The sequence below is a fragment of the Lonchura striata genome, chromosome 31 (genome assembly GCF_050655825.1).
Source record: "Lonchura striata isolate lonStrDom1 chromosome 31, ASM5065582v1, whole genome shotgun sequence".
In the NCBI taxonomy this organism is placed as follows: domain Eukaryota; kingdom Metazoa; phylum Chordata; class Aves; order Passeriformes; family Estrildidae; genus Lonchura; species Lonchura striata.
The window spans coordinates 6414857-6431816 of NC_140733.1; the positions used below are offsets into that span (position 1 = coordinate 6414857).

A 16960-nucleotide genomic window follows, 5' to 3' on the forward strand; every position below is an offset into this window, starting at 1 on the left:
GTGTGTACAGGTGTGTGAGTACAGGTGTGTGCAGGTGTGTGTGGGCAGAGGCCTATGTACAGGTGTGTGAGAGCACAGGTGTGTAAAGGTGTGTACGTGTACAGGTGTGTGTGTGCGCGCAGGTGCGCGTATGCACAGGTGTGTGCGCGCGTGTGTTCGGGTGTGCAAGTGTCACTACAGGTGTGTGTTCAGGTGTGTGTGCAGGTGTATGAGGGTCACACCAGGTGTGTGTACAGGTGTGTGCAGGTGTGTACAGGTGTGTGTACAGGTGTGTGTGCAGGTGTGTACAGGTGTGTGTGCAGGTGTATGAGGGTCACACCAGGTGTGTGTGCAGGTGTGTGTGCAGGTGTATGAGGGTCACACCAGGTGTGTGTACAGGTGTGTACAGGTGTGTGTACAGGTAAAGCAACTGTGGGGCTGCCCCCATGCCCCTGGGGTCCCCCCACCCCCCTGCACGCCCCCACCCTCCCTTTGCACGTGCTTGCACACCTGTGCACGCCCCCTACACACCTGTGCATGCCCCCTGCACACCTGTGCACACCCCCTGCACACCTGTGCACGCCCCTGGCACACCTGTGCACGCCCCCTACCCCCGCGCTGCCCCCACTAACGACCGCGTTGGTGTCTGAGCTTTCTTCTGCCCCGGGACCCCCCAAAACTCGATACTAACCCCCCTCCCCCCCTGTGTCACCCCCCCCATGTCACCCCCCATGTCACCCCGTGTCACCCCCCCATGTCACCCCCTCCCCCACCCCCTGTCACCCCCTCCCCCCGTCATCCCCCACCCCTTCTCACCTGGGGGGGCTCCTTGGGGGGCTCCTCCGGAGACATGGGGGGGTTTCAACCCCCCCACCCCACCCCCTTGTGACCCCCCCAGGTGACCCCAACCCCCCCCACCCCTCGCCCTCATTGTCCCCGTCACCCCCACGCCCATCGCCCCCCCCATCCCCCCGTTGTCCCCCCCTCCCGTGTCCCCCCTCCCCGGTTTTGGGGTGCCCCGGCGCGGGGTCCCCGCTGAGCCGGCGCTCGTGCCGCAGGTGACGATCTCGGTGGACGGCATCCTGACCACCACGGGCTACACGCAGGAGGACTTCACCATGCTGGGCTCCGACGACTTCTTCTATGTGGGGGGGTCCCCCAACACCGCCGACCTGCCGGGGTCCCCCGTCAGCAACAACTTCATGGGCTGCCTCAAGGACGTGAGTCTGGGGGCTCGGGGACCCCCCCCCCACCCTCACCTGGGGAGGGGGGCTCGGGTTGGGGGGATCCAGAGCCCCCCGACTCACCTGTGTGCGTCCTGGGGGCAGGGGTCACATTTTGGGGACCCTCGACTCACCTGTGCGTGTCCCTGGTGGCTCTGGGTCACATTTTGGTGACCCCGACTCACCTGTGCGTGTCACTGAGGACCTTGGGCCACAATTTGGGGACCCCGACTCACCTGTGCATGTCCTCGGGGACAGGGCTCACATTTTGGGGATGTCCATGAGTCCCCACCTCACCTGTGTGTGTCCCCAGGAACTGTGGGTGCCATTTTGGGGGCCCCACCTCACCTGCGTGTGTCCCACGATCTCTGGGTCACATTTTGGTGACCCCGACTCACCTGTGCGTGTCCCCAGGATCTCGGGGTCACATTTGGTGACCCCGACTCACCTGCATGTGTCCCCAGGGGCTGTGAGTCACATTTGGTGACCCCGACTCACCTGTGCGTGTCCCCAGGGGCTGTGGGTCATATTTTGGTGACCCCGACTCACCTGTGCGTGTCCCCAGGATCTGTGAGTCACATTTGGTGACCCCGACTCACCTGTGCGTGTCCCCAGGATCTGTGGGTCACATTTTGGTGACCCCGACTCACCTGTGCGTGTCCCCAGGATCTGTGGGTCACATTTTGGGGACCCCGACTCACCTGTGCGTGTCCCCAGGGGCGTTCCAGGTGACACCTCAGGCCAGCAGCATTGGGGGTCACTCCGCGGTGCAGGGCACCCCCAAACCCCCTCCCCACAGCCTCACCTGTGTCCCCCCCCAACCCCCCCAGGTGGTTTACAAGAACAACGACTTCAAGCTGGAGCTGTCGCGGCTGGCGCAGGAGGGCGACGCGCGGGTGACGCTGCACGGGGCGCTGCTCTTCCACTGCGACCCCCCCCCAGCGCTGGACCCCGTCACCTTCGCCACCCCCCAGGCTCACCTGGCGCTGCCCACCTGGCGCCCGGCCCGCGCCGGCTCCGTCTCCTTCGACTTCCGCACCACGGAGCCCAACGGGGTGCTGCTCTTCGGGCAGGGCCCCCCCCGCGACCCCCCGGCCGCGCCCCGCGGGCCACCCCCGCCGCCCCCCGACTTCCTGGCGCTGGAGCTGCTGGACGGGCACCTGTACCTGCTGCTGGGCATGGGCGCGGCCGGGCTGCGGCTCCGCGCCAGCGCCCGCAAGGTCACGGACGGCGAGTGGTGCCACGTGGACGTGCAGCGCGATGGGCGCAAAGGTGGGCGGGCCGGGCGGGCAGGTGTGCAAAGAGGGGTGGGCAGGTGTGCAAAGAGGGGTGGGTAGGTGTGCAAAGAGGGGTGGGCAGGTGTGTAGGTGTGCAAAGAGGGGCAGGCAGGTGTGCAAAGGGTGTGCAGGTGTGCATGGGGTGTGCAGGTGTGCAAAGAGGGGCAGGCAGGTGTGCAAAGAGGGGTGTGCAGGTGTGCACAGGGTGTGCAGGTGTGCAAAATGGGGCAGGCAGGTGTGCAAAGGGTGTGCAGGTGTGCAAAGAGGGGCAGGCAGGTGTGCAAAGGGTGTGCAGGTGTGCAAAATGGGGCAGGCAGGTGTGCAAAGGGTGTGCAGGTGTGCAAAGAGGGGCAGGCAGGTGTGCAAAGGGTGTGCAGGTGTGCATGGGGTGTGCAGGTGTGCAAAGAGGGGCGGGCAGGTGTGCAAAGAGGGGCGGGCAGGTGTGCATGGGGTGTGCAGGTGTCCCCTTGCTGTCCATTTTCTGTCCCCTGCTGTCCCCCCACTCTCCCCCCTCTGTGTCCCCTCTGTCCCTGCTGTCTCCGCTGTCCCCCCCCATTCCCCCTCTGTCCCTGATGTCCCCTCTGTCCCCCCATTCCTCCTCTGTCCTCTGTCCTCACTGTCCTCTCTCTGTCCCCCTGTCCCCTCTTTCCTGCTGTCTCCTCTGTGTCCCCGCTGTCCCCCCCGTCCCCCCTGTCCCCTCTGTGTCCCCGCTGTCCCCCCTGTCCCCTCTCTATCCCCGCTGTCCCCCCCGTCCCCCCAGTCCCCTCTGTGTCCCCGCTGTCCCCTCCCTGTCCCCCCGTCCCCTCTTTCCTGCTGTCTCCTCTGTGTCCCCGCTGTCCCCCCCGTCCCCCCGTCCCCTCTGTGTCCCCGCTGTCCCCTCTGTGTCCCCGCTGTCCCCTCCCTGTCCCCGCTGTCCCCCTGTCCCCCTGTCCCCGCCGTCCCCTGACGCCCGCTCTCCGCAGGCTCGGTCTCGGTGAACAGCCGCAGCACGCCCTTCCTGGCCAGCGGGGACCGGGATGTGCTGGACGTGGGGGCCGAGCTGTACCTGGGGGGGCTCCCCGAGGGCCGGCCCGGGCCCCCCGCGCCCCCCGAGCTGTGGGCGGCGGGGCTGCGCCTGGGCTTCGTGGGCTGCGTGCGGGACCTGTTCGTGGACGGGCGCAGCCGCGACGTGCGGGCGCTGCTGCCCGCCGGGGGCGCGGCCGGGGTCGCCCCGCTCTGCGCCCGGGACCCGCCGCGGCTCTGCGCCAGCGGCCCCTGCCGCAACGGCGGCGCCTGCCGCGAGGGCTGGAACCGCTTCGTGTGCGACTGCCGCGGCACCGGCTACCTGGGGCCGCGCTGCGAGACGGGTGAGGGACACCGCGACCGCGGGGACAGCGGGGACAGCGCGGGGACACGGGACACAGGGGACAGCGGGGACATGGGATAGAGGGGACAGCAGGGACACCGGGACCACGGGGACAGCACGGGGACACGGGACACAGGGGACAGCGGGGACACCGGGACTGCGGGGACAGTGCAGGGACACAGGATAGAGGGGACAGCGGGGACACCGGGACAGTGCAGGGACACGGGATAGAGGGGACAGCAGGGACACCGGGACAGTGCAGGGACAGCGCGGGGACAACGGGGGGACACGGGACAGAGGGGACAGCGGGGACACCGGGACAGTGTGGGGACAGAGCAGGGACACGGGATAGAGGGGACAGCAGGGACACTGGGACAGTGCAGGGACACAGGATAGAGGGGACAGCGGGGACACGGGATAGAGGGGACAGCAGGGACACCGGGACACTGTGGTGACACGGGATAGAGGGGACAGCAGGGACACTGGGACAGTGCAGGGACAGAGCGGGGACACGGGATAGAGGGGACAGCAGGGACACGGGGACAGTGCAGGGACACAGGATAGAGGGGACAGCAGGGACACCGGGACACTGCGGGGACAGAGCAGGGACACCAGGACCACGGGGACAGCGCGGGGACACGGGATAGAGGGGACAGCAGGGACACGGGGACAGTGCAGGGACACCGCGACCGCGGGGACAACGGGGGGACACGGGACAGAGGGGACAGCGGGGACACCGGGACAGTGGGGACACCGGGACCGCGGGGACAGCACGGGGACACAGGGACAGAGGGGACAAACGGGGACATGGGGACAGTGGGGACACCGGGACAGCAGGACACCGGACACCGGAACCGCAGGGACAGCAGGAACAGCGCGGGGAAACGGGACAGAGGGGACAGAGGGGACAGCACGGGGACAGCGGGGACAAACAGGGACATGGGACAGCGGGGACACGGGGACACTGCGGGGACATGGGACAGAGGGGACAGCACGGGGGCACCGCGGGGACCCCCGGGGCACAGCGGGGGTGGCCGTGCCGGGGCTGACGGGGGTCCCTGTCCCCGCAGAGGCGGCGGTGCTGAGCTATGACGGCAGCATGTACCTGAAGGTGCAGGTGCCGGGCGAGCAGACGGAGGCCGAGGACGTGTCCCTGCGCTTCATGTCCCCCCGCGCCTTCGGCCTCGTCCTGGCCACCACCTCGCGCCACTCGGCCGACACCCTGCGCCTCGAGCTGGACGGGGGGCGCATGAAGCTCACCCTCAACCTGGGTGAGCCCCCCGAGACCCCCGGAGAACCCCCGGAGAACCCCCGACACGTCCCTGAAATGTCCCTGAGACCTCCCCGAAATCCTCCCCAAAACGGGGCCCGAGGCGGTTCTGGTCATCCCAGGGTAGCCAAAATAGGGCCAGGGAACCCAAAAGAGGGGCTGGGACCCTAAAATAGGGTCTGGGATCCCAAAATAGGGGCTGGGACCCCAAAATAGGGCCTGGGACCCTAAAAGAGGGCCCAGGACCTTAAAATAGGGCCTGAGACTCCAGAATAGGAGCTGGGATCCTAAAATAGGGCCCGGGACCCCAGAATAGTGTCTGGGAGCCAAAAATTATGTATAGGACCCTAAAATGGTGTTTGGGATCCTAAAATAGGGCCTGGGACCCTTAAATGTTGTCTAGGACCTGAAAATGGTGCTTGGGACCCCAAAATAGTGTCTAGGACCCTAAAATGGTGTCTGAAAAACTAAAATGGTTCCTGGGACCCTAAAATGGTGCCTGGTATCCCCCCAAAATTCATGTTGGTGCCTGGGACCCCAAAACTTCCCCCAAAGGTGCTCAGGCAGCTCATGACCCCAAAAATGGTGCCCAGGCACCCCCAGAATCGCCCCTGTGCCCCCAGACTGGCCCCGGAGGGTCACCAGAGGCGCCTCGGTGTCCCCGTCCCCCCCCCCCACCGGGATTGGGGCCTTCGTGACCCCCCCGCTGCCACTCGGGGCACAGCGCCGGGACCCCCCCGAGGGGGCGAGGGTCCCCCCAGAGGATTGGGGACCCCCCCAGGGTGGGGGACCCCTCCTGCAGCCCCTTCCATTGGGGGGGACCCCCGTGGGGCTGCAGGTCCTCTGTGGGGTGCGGACCCCCCCCCACAGGATTGGGAACCCCCCCCACGGGATTGGGGACCCCCCATGGGATTGGGGACCCCCCCAAGGGGTTGGGGACCCCCTCGTGGAATTGGGGACCCCCCCCCCGGGTCCCGGCGTTTGCCCCCCCCGCCCCGCAGCGGTTGATGGGGGGGGCCCAGCCCTGGGTGGGATCCCCCCGGATCCCCCCGGATCCCCCCGGATCCCCCGGGCTGGGCCCTCAGGGCGGCCGTGCCCCCCCGCGAGGTGCCAGAGACCCCCTGAACCAGTAACCAGTCCCTCCCAGTTCCCTCCCAGTTCCTCCCAGTCCATTCCCAGTTCCCTCCCAGTCCCTCCCAGTGTCTCCCATCCCATTCCCAGTCCCTCCCAGTCCATTCCCAGCTCCTCCCAGTGCCCCCCAGTCCCCCCAGTGCCTCCCATCCCATTCCCAGTCCCCCCCCCAGTCCCTCCCAGTTCCTCCCAGTCTCTCCCATCCCATTCCCAGTCCCTCCCAGTCCCTCCCAGTCCATTCCCAGTCCCCCCCAGTCCCTCCCAGTCTTTCCCAGTCTCTCCCATCCCATTCCCAATCCCCCCAGTTCATTCCCAGTTCAATCCCAGTCCCTCCCAGTGCCCCCCTCTGGCACCTCGCCCCCCCGGCCGCCCCCCCCCGTCCCCGGGGCGCCCCCTGGCGGCGGCTGCGAAGGGCCTGACCGGTGTCTTCTCTCCCCAGACTGTGTCCGCGTGGGCTGTCACCCCAGTAAGTGCCACCCCCGGGGCACCCCGGGCACCCCTGGGACACCCGGGACACCCCCAAACCCCCCTGGGACACCCGGCCCCAAAACCCTCCATGAACACCCCCAAAATCCCCCCATGAACACCCCCAAAATCCCCCCATGAACACCCCCAGAACCCCCCATGAGCACCCCCAGAACCCCCCATGAACACCCCCAAAATCCCCCCATGAGCACCCCCAAAACCCCACCAAACCCCCTGGGGACACCCCTGGGGACACCCCCAGACCCTCTGGATCACCCCAAAACCTCCACAGGGACCCCCAAACCCCCCCCAGTGTGGGTTCAGGGGTTCACACCCGGGCGGTGCCCCCGGCTTCTCTCCTGGGCCGTGTCCAGCTGTGAACATCTGGTGCCACCCAGTGCCACCCATTGCCACGGTGCCACCCAGTGCCACCAACTGCTACAATGTCACCCATACTGGTGGCACACTGTCCCCAGTACAGTGCTGTCCCCAGGGTCACTGCTGTCACCTCGTGTCCCCCAGTGTCACTGGTGTCCCCCAGTGCCGTGGTGTCACCAGTACAGGGGTGTCCCCGGTGTCCCCGGTGTCCCCAATGTCACCGGTGTCCCCAATGTCACCGGTGTTCCCGATGTCCCTGCTGCCCCGATGTCCCCGGTGTCACCAGTGTCCCCACTGTCCCTGCTGTCCCCTCTGTCCCTTGTGTCCCTGCTGTCCCTGATGTCCCCACTGTCCCCGCTGTCCCCGGTGTCCCTGCTGTCCCCGCTGTCCCTGCTGTCCCCGCTGTCCCTGGTGTCCCCACTGTCCCCGCTGTCCCCACTGTCCCTGGTGTCCCCGCTGTCCCTGCTGTCCCCACTGTCCCCGCTGTCCCTGGTGTCCCCGCTGTCCCTGCTGTCCCCACTGTCCCCGGTGTCCCCGGTGTCACCGGTGTCCGCGCTGTCCCCACTGTCCCTGGTGTCCCCGCTGTCCCCGCTGTCCCCACTGTCCCCGCTGTCCCCGGTGTCACCGGTGTCCCCGCTGTCCCCGCTGCCCCCAGGCAAGGGCCCCGAGACGCTGTTCGCGGGGCAGCGGCTGGATGACAACGAGTGGCACTCGGTGCGGGTGGCCCGGCGCGGGCGCAGCCTCCAGCTCGCCGTCGACAACGTCACCGTCGAAGGTGACACCGCGGGGACGGCCGGGGGGACCTGGGCCTGGGGGCACCGGGGGGCTCAGCCCCATGGGGACGTGGTCAGTGGGGCTGCAGGTCCATAGGGACAGGGATGGAGGTCCATGGGACAGGGATGGAGGTCCATGGGAGAGGGATCCATGAGGACAGGGATGAAGGTTTGTGGGAACATGGATGAAGGTCCATGGGATGGGGATGAAGGTCCATGGGACAGAGATGGATGAAGGTCCATGGACAAGGATGAAGGTCCATGGACAGGGATGAAGGTCCTTGGGACAAGGATGAAGGTCCTTGGGATGGAGATGAAGGTCTGTGAGAACGGGGATGAAGGTCCATGGATATGGATGAAGGTCCATGGGACAGGGATGAAGGCCCATGGACAAGGTTGAAGGTCCATGGTAAGGGATGAAGGTCCATGAGAACAGGGTTGAAAGTTCATGGGACAGGGATGAAGGTCCTTGGGGACACGGGTGCGCGGGGACAAGCTGACCAGCCCTGCGATGACCCCGCACCCAGCCCAGAGGTCCAGGAGACCACGGGCGCACGGCGCGGTGGCGCGGGCCAGCGCCGGGGCTCCCGGTGCCACCCCCGTGCCCCCCGCGCCCCCCAGGGCAGCTGTCGGGCTCGCACACCCGCCTGGAGTTCCACAACATCGAGACCGGCATCGTCACCGAGCGCCGCTTCCTGGCCGTGGTCCCGTCCAACTTCCTGGGCCACCTCAGCGGGCTGGTGTTCAACGGGCTGCCCTACCTGGACCTGTGCCGCGACGGCGACATCAGCTCCTGCGAGCTCAACGCCCGCTTCGGCCGCCGCGCCATCGTGGCCGACCCGGTGGCCTTCGGTGGCCGCGGCTCCTACGTGGCGCTGGCCACGCTCCAGGCCTTCGCCTCCTTCCACCTCTTCTTCCAGTTCAAGACCACGGCGCCCGACGGCCTCATCCTCTTCAACGGCGGCAGCGGCTCCGACTTCCTGGTGGTGGAGCTGGTCAAGGGGTGAGGGGGACACCGGGGGGGACGTCCTGGGCACCTCGGGGGTCCTGGGGACACCAAGGCCGGGCAGGGCAGCTCGGGGATCTTCACGGGTCGTGGGGACGCCTGTGGGGTCCTTGGGGATCTCGGGGAGCACCTGGGGAGCTCAGAGAGCACCTGGGACATGCTGGGGGTCCTGGGGACATCCTGGGGACCTCCAGGGGATGTCTGAGACCTCCTGGGACATGCTGGGGGTCCTGAGGACATCCTGGGGACCTTGGGGACCTCCGGGGGATGTCCGAGACCTCCTGGGACATGCTGGAGGTCCTGGGGACCTTGGGGACCTCCAGGGGATGTCTGAGACCTCCTGGGACATGCTGGAGGTCCTGGGGACATCCTGGGGACCTCCAGGGGATGTCTGAGACCTCCTGGGACATGCTGGGGGTCCTGGGGACATCCTGGGGACCTTGGGGACCTCCAGGAGATGTCCCAGACCTCCTGGGACATGCTGGAGGTCCTGGGGACATCCTGGGGACCTCCAGGGGATGTCCAAGACCTCCTGGGACATGCTGGGGGTCCTGGGGACCTTGGGGACCTCCAGGGGATGTCCAAAACCACCTGAGACATGTGGGAGCTCCTGGGGACTGTAGGGACATCCTGGGGACCTTGGGAACCACCCAGGGACCTCCTGAACCTCCCAGGGACCTCCTGGGTGCCCTGGGGGGGCCCTGGAGACCCCCCTGGGGACCTCCTGAACCTCTTTGAGCCTTGGGACCCCCTCAGCCCTCAGGGACCCCCCCCACCCCAGCCTTAGGCTCCGCCCCCATGGCTCAAGCCACGCCCACAACGACCACACCCAACTGTGGCCCCACCTCCACCTTTGGCCACGCCCCCGGCCCCGTTACCCTCCCTGAATTTGGGTGGGGGGGGGGTCCCTGGTGAGCCCCCGGCCTCAGGTGAGCCCCCCCGGCCACGCCCCACGAGGCCACGCCCCCTTCCAGGTACATCCACTACGTGTTCGACCTGGGCGAGGGCCCCTCGCTCATGAAGGGCAACTCGGAGCAGCCGCTGCACGACGGGCGCTGGCACGAGGTGGCCGTGGCACGGGAGGGGGGGGCCCTGCACGCGCTGCGCGTGGACGGGAGACCCGTGACCCAGCACGGGCAGGGCGCCCGCGGGCTGCAGCTCAAGGGTGAGACCCGGGGGACACCTGGGGGACACCTGGGCACACCTGGGCACACCTGGGCACACCTGGGGCAGCTGAGACACACCTGGGCACACCTGGGATACACCTGGGACACACCTGGGCACACCTGGGGGATGGTACCGGTGTGTGGGTACCCCGTGACCCAGCACGGGCAGGGCGCCCGCGGGCTGCAGCTCAAGGGTGAGACCCGGGGGACACCTGGGGGACACCTGGGCACACCTGGGATACACCTGGGCACACCTGGGACACACCTGGGATACACCCGGGGCATACCTGGGGCACCTGGGACACACCTGGACACACCTGGGACACACCTGGGGGACAGCTGAGAACACCTGGAACGCACCTGAAACACACCTGTGCACACCTGGGATACACCTGGGGGACACCTGGGATACACCTGGGCACACCTGGGACACACCTGGCACACACCTGGGATACACCCGGGGCATACCTGGGGCACCTGGGACACACCTGGACACACCTGGGACACACCTGGGGCACCTGGGACACACCTGGATTACACCTGGGGTACACCTGGGGACACCTGGGCACACCTGGGGCATCTGGGACACACCTGGGGGACAGCTGGGCACACCTGGAACGCACCTGAAACACACCTGGGACACACCTGGACACACCTGGGCACATCTGGGATACACCCGGGGCATACCTGGGGCACCTGGGACACACCTGGGACACACCTGGGGCAGCTGGGACACACCTGGATCACACCTGGGGTACACCTGGGGACACCTGGGACACATCTGGGCACACCTGGGCACACCTGGAACACACCTGGGATACACCTGGGGCACCTGGGACACACCTGGGCACACCTGGGACACACCTGGGATACACCTGGGGCACCTGGGACACACCTGGGGCAGCTGGGACACACCTGGGATACACCTGGGACACACCTGGGGCAGCTGGGGCATACCTGGATGACACCTGGGTGACACCTGGGGGAGGGCACAGCTGTGGGGATCATCCTGGGCTGGATGGGAGGGGTCACCCCAGTGGGGTACCCACGGGGGGGGGGTCTCCCCTCACCTATCGAGTGACACCCCCCCCCAGGTGCCCCCCAGGTGTGTCCCAGGTGTACCCGGGGTGCACCTGGACATCACAGGGGTGGGGGGGGAACAATGGGACACAGAGGGAGCCCCCCATGGGTGACCCCCCCCCCGAGGCTGTTTTGGGGCGCACAGAGCGGTGGGTGCCCCCCCCAGGTGACCCTCCCCGTGCCCCCCCAGGTGAGCTGTACGTCGGGGGGGTCAGCCCGGGGCTCCTGGGCCGCCTCCCGCGCCTCGTGGCCTCCCGGGGGGGCTTCCGGGGCTGCCTGGCCTCGCTGGACCTCAACGGGCGCCTGCCCGACCTGCTGGGGGACGCCCTGAGGCGCGTGGGGGACGTGCGGAGGGGCTGCGACGGTGAGAACGGGGGGCACGGGGGGTCTGGGGGCTGCAGGGTATGGGGGACATGCCAGGGGGGACTGGGACTGTGAGAATTGGGGGGCACTGGTGGGGTCTGGGGGCTGCAGGGTGTGGGGGACATGCTGGGGGGGGCTGGGACTGTGAGAATTGGGGGGCACTGGTGGGGTCTGGGGGCTGCAGGATGTTGGGGGTGTGCAGGGGGGTGAGAATTCGGGGGGTCTCGGGGGGTCTGGGGGCTTTGGGATGTGGGGGACGGGATGTGCGGAGGGGCTGCGACGGTGAGAGCGGGGGGCACTGGGGGGGGCTGGGGGCTGCAGGATGTTGGGGGTGTGCAGGGGGGGCGAGAATTGGGGGGGTCTGGGGGCTGCAGAATGTGGGGGACATGCTGGGGGGGGCTGGGATGGTGAGAATTGGGGGGTCTGGGGGCTTTGGGATGTGGGGGGTGGGCAGGAAGGGTCGGGACTGTGAGAATTGGGGGGTCTGGGGGCTGCAGAATGTGGGGGCGTGGGCAGGATGGGCTGGGATGGCAAGAATTGGGGGGCACTGGGGGGGTCTGGGGGGGCACAGGGGTCTGGGGGGTACAGGAATATGGGGGGGGCACAGGGGTCCGGGGGTATTTGGGGCTTTTTTTGGGGGTGTCCAGGAGTTTCCCAAAGGCTTGTGGGGGGCACACGGGTGGGCAGGGGGCTCGGGGTGGGCGAGGGGCACAAGGAGGTGTTTGGGGGTACCCAGCCCCCGGGGGGGGGGTGGGGAGGAGGGGATTTAAGGCCCCAAAACCCCACGGAGAGCCCCCCCCCGGGTTTGGGGCCGGGTCTGGGGGAGCCGGGGGGGTCCCCACGAGCCCGGTGCCCCCCCAGGCCCCAGCACGACGTGCGCCGAGGACTCGTGTGCCCACGGGGGCGTCTGCCTGCAGCAGTGGGACGGCTTCACCTGCGACTGCAGCATGACGGCCTTCGGGGGGGCCGGCTGCGCCGAGCGTGAGTGGGGGGCCAGGGGGTTTGGGGGGCCTGGGGGGCTCGGGCAGCTCGGGGCAACCCAGAGGGGCTGGCTGCGCCGAGCGTGAGTGGGGGGCTCGGGGGTTTGGGGGGCTTGGGGGGTTTGGGGGTCCTGGGGGGCTTGGGGGACTCAGAGACACCCAGGGGTCCGGCTGCGCCGAGCATGAGTGGGGGGCTCGGGGGGCTTGGGGGGTTTGGGGGGCTTGGGGGACTCAGGGACACCCAGGGGTCTGGCTGCGCCAAGCGCGAGCGGGGGACGGGAAGGATTTGGGGGGGGGGGGGCTGGTGGGGTTTGGGGGGCCTGGGAGGCTTGGGGCAAGGCAGGGGGGCCACTGCACTGAGTGTGAGTGGGGGGCCGGGGGGATTTGGGGGGTTTTGGGGGCCCGGGGGGCTCAGGAAGGCTGTGGGGAGCAGCTGTGCCCAGATTGAGTGGGGGGGCTCGGGGGGATTTGGGGGCACAGAGGAGATTTGGGGGGCTCAGAGGGGCAGCTGTGCCCAGTGTGAGTGGGGGGCACGAGGTGATTCGGGGGCACAGGGGGCACAGGGGTCCCGGGGGGGGACACCCCACGAGGGGGGAGCCCAGGACCCCCCGGGGCGAGCAGAGGGGGCCGGTGGCCCGTGTCCCTGGGAGCGGACACGCGTGTCCCTCGCTCGGGGGTGGGGCTGTGTGACCCCCCCCACGCGGGACAAGTGTCCCGAGCTGAGGTGGCTCCGTCACCTCCTTCGTGTCCCCATGGCGCTGAAGGAGGGCAGGTGGCAGCGCGGGTGTCACCCGTGTCACCCGTGTCACCCGTGTTACCTGTGCCACCTGGGCCTGGCACGAGGGCTCCATGTCCCCCCAGGGCTCCCACACAGGGGACACAAGGGACACGGGGGACACGAGGGACACGTGTGTCCCTGGCCAGGGGTGGCTCTGTCCCCTGCCCGAGGGCTCCGTGTCCCCACGGCCCCACGCGTGGGGCAGGGGGCAGCACGTGGGACACCTGTGTCCCACGGGGGGGCCGTGTCCCCCCCTGTCCCCAGTGTCCCCAATGTCCCCCCACCCTCCAGGTGAGTCCAGCCCCTGCCCCACCCCTGCCCGCGGACACGGGGGGGCCGGGGCGCGGCTGGCGGCGTCCCCGTGGGGCAGGACACGCTGTGGGGACAGCCGGGGGTGGCGGCACCGCCGAGGCGCGGCCCACGGGGACAACCCCGCGTGGGGCTCCGCGGGGCGGACGGGTCCCGGTGGGGCCGGGGGCAGCCCCGCGTGGGGCTCCGTGGGGCGGACGGGTCCCGGTGGGGCCGGGGGCAGCCCCGCGTGGGGCTCCGCGGGGCGGACGGGTCCCGGTGGGGCCGGGGGCAGCCCCGCGTGGGGCTCCGTGGGGCGGACGGGTCCCGGTGGGGCCGGGGGCCGCCCCGCGTGGGGCTCCGTGGGGCGGACGGGTCCCGGTGGGGCCGGGGGCAGCCCCGCGCCTCCCCGTGGGGCGGCCCCGCGGCTCCGTGGGGCTCCCCCGCCCCTCGCCGGGGGGGTCCGTGGGTTCCCCCTCGTGGGTCGCGCGTGGCCCCTCCCCCCCGGCCCCTCCCCCCGCCCCTCCCCCGCCCCCGCCCCTCCCGCTGCAGCAGCCGCCGCCGCCGCCGCCGCCGCCGCCGCCCCACGGCCGCCCGCGCCCACCGCCCCACGGCCCCGCCGCCCCACGGCCCCGCCGGCCCCACCGACCCTCCGGCCCCACCGCGCCGCCGCCGCCGCCCAGGCCAGAGCCCCCCGGCCCAGCCCCCGCTTCATCCCCATCGCCATCCTCATCCTCATCCCCATCCTCATCCTCATCCTCCCGCAGCCCCCGCCCCACACCGCCCATCCCCCCCCGCCCCACATCGCCCCCCCCGCTCCATCTCCCCCCTCCCCCCATTTCCCAGCCCCCCCCCCGCATCTCTCCTGCCCCACATCCCGCACCCCCATCCCCCCCCCCGCCCATCCCGCAGCCCCCCCCCCATTTCCCAGCCCCACATCCCCCCCCCGAGCCCCCCCCCGGACCATGCTCGACCCCCTCTGAGCGCCCCCCGCGCCCCCCCCGCCCTGGCCCCCCCCGCCCCGGGGCCCCCCCGCGCCCCCCCCCCTAATGCGCTGAGCCCCGGGGGGGGGATCCAGACCCCCCGCGGGGGGGGCGCTCGGGACCCCCCGGCCCCGCAGCCCAGGGGGGGTCGGGACCCCCGGGGCCCTTTGGGGGCGCCGCCGCTTTTTTAGGGGGGGGAGCCGCCCGCCCCCAGACCCATTTTGGGGACATTCGGGCCCCCCCAGCCCCGATCGAGGGGGAGATTCGGGTGATCCCCCCCCCCAGCCCCATTTGGGGGGATTCGGGCCCCCCCCCCAGCCCCATTTGGGGGGATTCGGGCCCCCCCCCCAGCCCCATTTGGGGGGATTCGGGCCCCCCCCGGCCTCATTTTAGGGGATTCAGCCCCCCCCCCCCCACCCCTCTTGGGGTGACCGGGCCCCCCCGGTTCTATTTTAGGGGATTTGCCGCCCCCAGCCCCATTGAGGGGGGGGATTGCCCCCCCACCCCGGCCCTATTTTGGGGGGTTGGGGTTTCTCAGGGCCGCCCCCAGCCCCATTTTCGGGGTGAGCCGGGGCCCCTCCCCAGCCCCGTGGGTGGATTTTGGGCTCGTTGAGCCCCACGGGGGGGGAGATTCGGGGACCCCCCCCGGCCCTTCTGGGGGGGATTTGGGGTTCCCCAACTTCAGGTTGGGTTGAGCCGGGACTGCCCCCCCCTCCCCATTTTTGAGCCGATTTGAAGCCCCCCCGCCCCAATTTTGGGCTCACGACCCCCCCCAGCCCCATTTCGGGGTTCAGCACCCCCCTAGACCCTCTTTTGGGGCACACCCCCCCCTCAAACCCCATTTTAGGGTTGAGGAACCCCCTCCGGGCCTCATTTTGGGGCACAACCCCTCCCCTCACCACCTCCCCCCATTTTGGGGCTCAGTCCTTTCCAGACCCCCCTTTTGGGGCTCCCCCTCTCCCTTTCCCCCCCGTTTTGGGGTCTCGCCCTCCTCCCTCCCCCCTTTTGGGGACGCCCACCTCCCTTCACCCCCAGCCCCACATTTTGGGGTCTCCCCCTGCTCTCACCCCCCTCTTTAACTGGGGGCTGCCCCTCTCCTTCTCCCACCCCCCGATTTGGGAGCCCCCCACCTCCTCCCCCCCCCATTTTGGGGTTCAATCCCTCCTAGACCCCATTTGGGGGTTCTGACCCTCTCCCTTCACCCCCCTCCCCTCATTTGGAGTCTCCCCCTCTCCTTCCGCCCTCCCCCCCCATTTTGGGGGTCTTCCTCCCCCCCCACCTCCACCCCCTCATTTGGGGACCACCCCCTTCATTTGGGGGCTCCCCCGCTCATCTGGGGACTCCCCCACCCCCTTTTCCATCCATTTCGGGGGTCCCCTGTCCCTCCCCACCCTCACCTCCAGTTTGGGGGCTCCCCCTTCTCCTCCCACCCCCTCAATTTGGGGGCTCACCCCTCTTTGTTCACCCCCCCCGATTTGGGGGCTCCCTCCTCTCCTTCCACCCCCCCAATTTGGGGGTTCCCTCCCCCCCCCAAACCCGGGGGCTGCCCCATCTCTCCCCCCTCCCTCCATCTCCATCCGGGGGCTCCTCCCCCCATTTGGGGTCCCCCTCGCGGGGTCCCCCCGGCGCCGCCGGATGGGGGGGGGTCGCTGAGGGGCCGATGGGGGGCCGGGGGGGCCCCGGGGCGCTGGGGGTGCTGGCGCTGGGGGCGCTGGGGGTGCTGGGGGTGCTGGTGCCCCCCGCCCGCCCCGCCCGCGTCTCCTCCAGCCTCTCGACCACCCACCACGTGCACCACTTCCACGGGCGGCACGGCACGGCGCCCATCGCCATCAACCGCGCGCCCTTCCTCACCCGCGGCCACCACGGTGAGCCCTCCTCATCCTCACCCTCACCATCATCACCCTCATCCTCATCCTCATCCTCATCCTCATCATCCTCCCCATCGCCATCAACCGCGCGCCCTTCCTCACCCGCGGCCACCATGGTGAGCCCTCCTCATCCTCACCCTCACCATCATCATCTTCATCCTCATCCTCACCATCATCACCTTCCTCATCCTCCCCATCGCCATCAACCGCGCGCCCTTCCTCACCCGCGGCCACCACGGTGAGCCCTCCTCATCCTCATCCTCGCCTTCCTCATCCTCACCCTCATCATCATCATCTTCATCCTCATCCTCATCCTCCTCCTCATCCTCATCATCCTCCCCATCGCCATCAACCGCGCACCCTTCCTCACCCGCGGCCACCACGGTGAGCCCTCCTCATCCTCATCATCCTCATCCTCATCATCATCATCTTCCTCATCCTCATCCTCACCATCATCATCATCCTCACCTTCCTCATCCTCCCCATCGCCATCAACCGCGCGCCCTTCCTCACCCGCGGCCACCACGGTGAGCCCTCCTCATCCTCATCCTCGCCTTCCTCATCCTCATCATCATCATCTTCATCCTCATCATCATCATCCCCATCT

General features: G+C 69.2%; 1 protein-coding gene across 10 annotated transcripts in view; it reads left to right on the forward strand.

The window, feature by feature from the left end:
• The window catches only part of LOC110484524 (neurexin-2), a 48994-nt gene that overhangs the window by 16948 nt on the left and 15086 nt on the right, over window positions 1-16960 (forward strand). For 8 of the 10 annotated variants that reach the window (XM_085563446.1, XM_085563454.1, XM_085563452.1 and 5 more), the window contains 10 exons: window positions 1038-1199; window positions 2033-2474; window positions 3442-3825; window positions 4895-5095; window positions 6665-6691; window positions 7724-7843; window positions 8463-8844; window positions 9822-10012; window positions 11284-11457; window positions 12318-12437. In XM_085563446.1, the coding sequence (XP_085419572.1) occupies window positions 1038-1199; window positions 2033-2474; window positions 3442-3825; window positions 4895-5095; window positions 6665-6691; window positions 7724-7843; window positions 8463-8844; window positions 9822-10012; window positions 11284-11457; window positions 12318-12437 (2203 nt within the window). The remainder of the gene's footprint in view (window positions 1-1037; window positions 1200-2032; window positions 2475-3441; window positions 3826-4894; window positions 5096-6664; window positions 6692-7723; window positions 7844-8462; window positions 8845-9821; window positions 10013-11283; window positions 11458-12317; window positions 12438-16960) is intronic. The other 2 variants (XM_085563448.1, XM_085563453.1) reach the window with 1 other exon arrangement.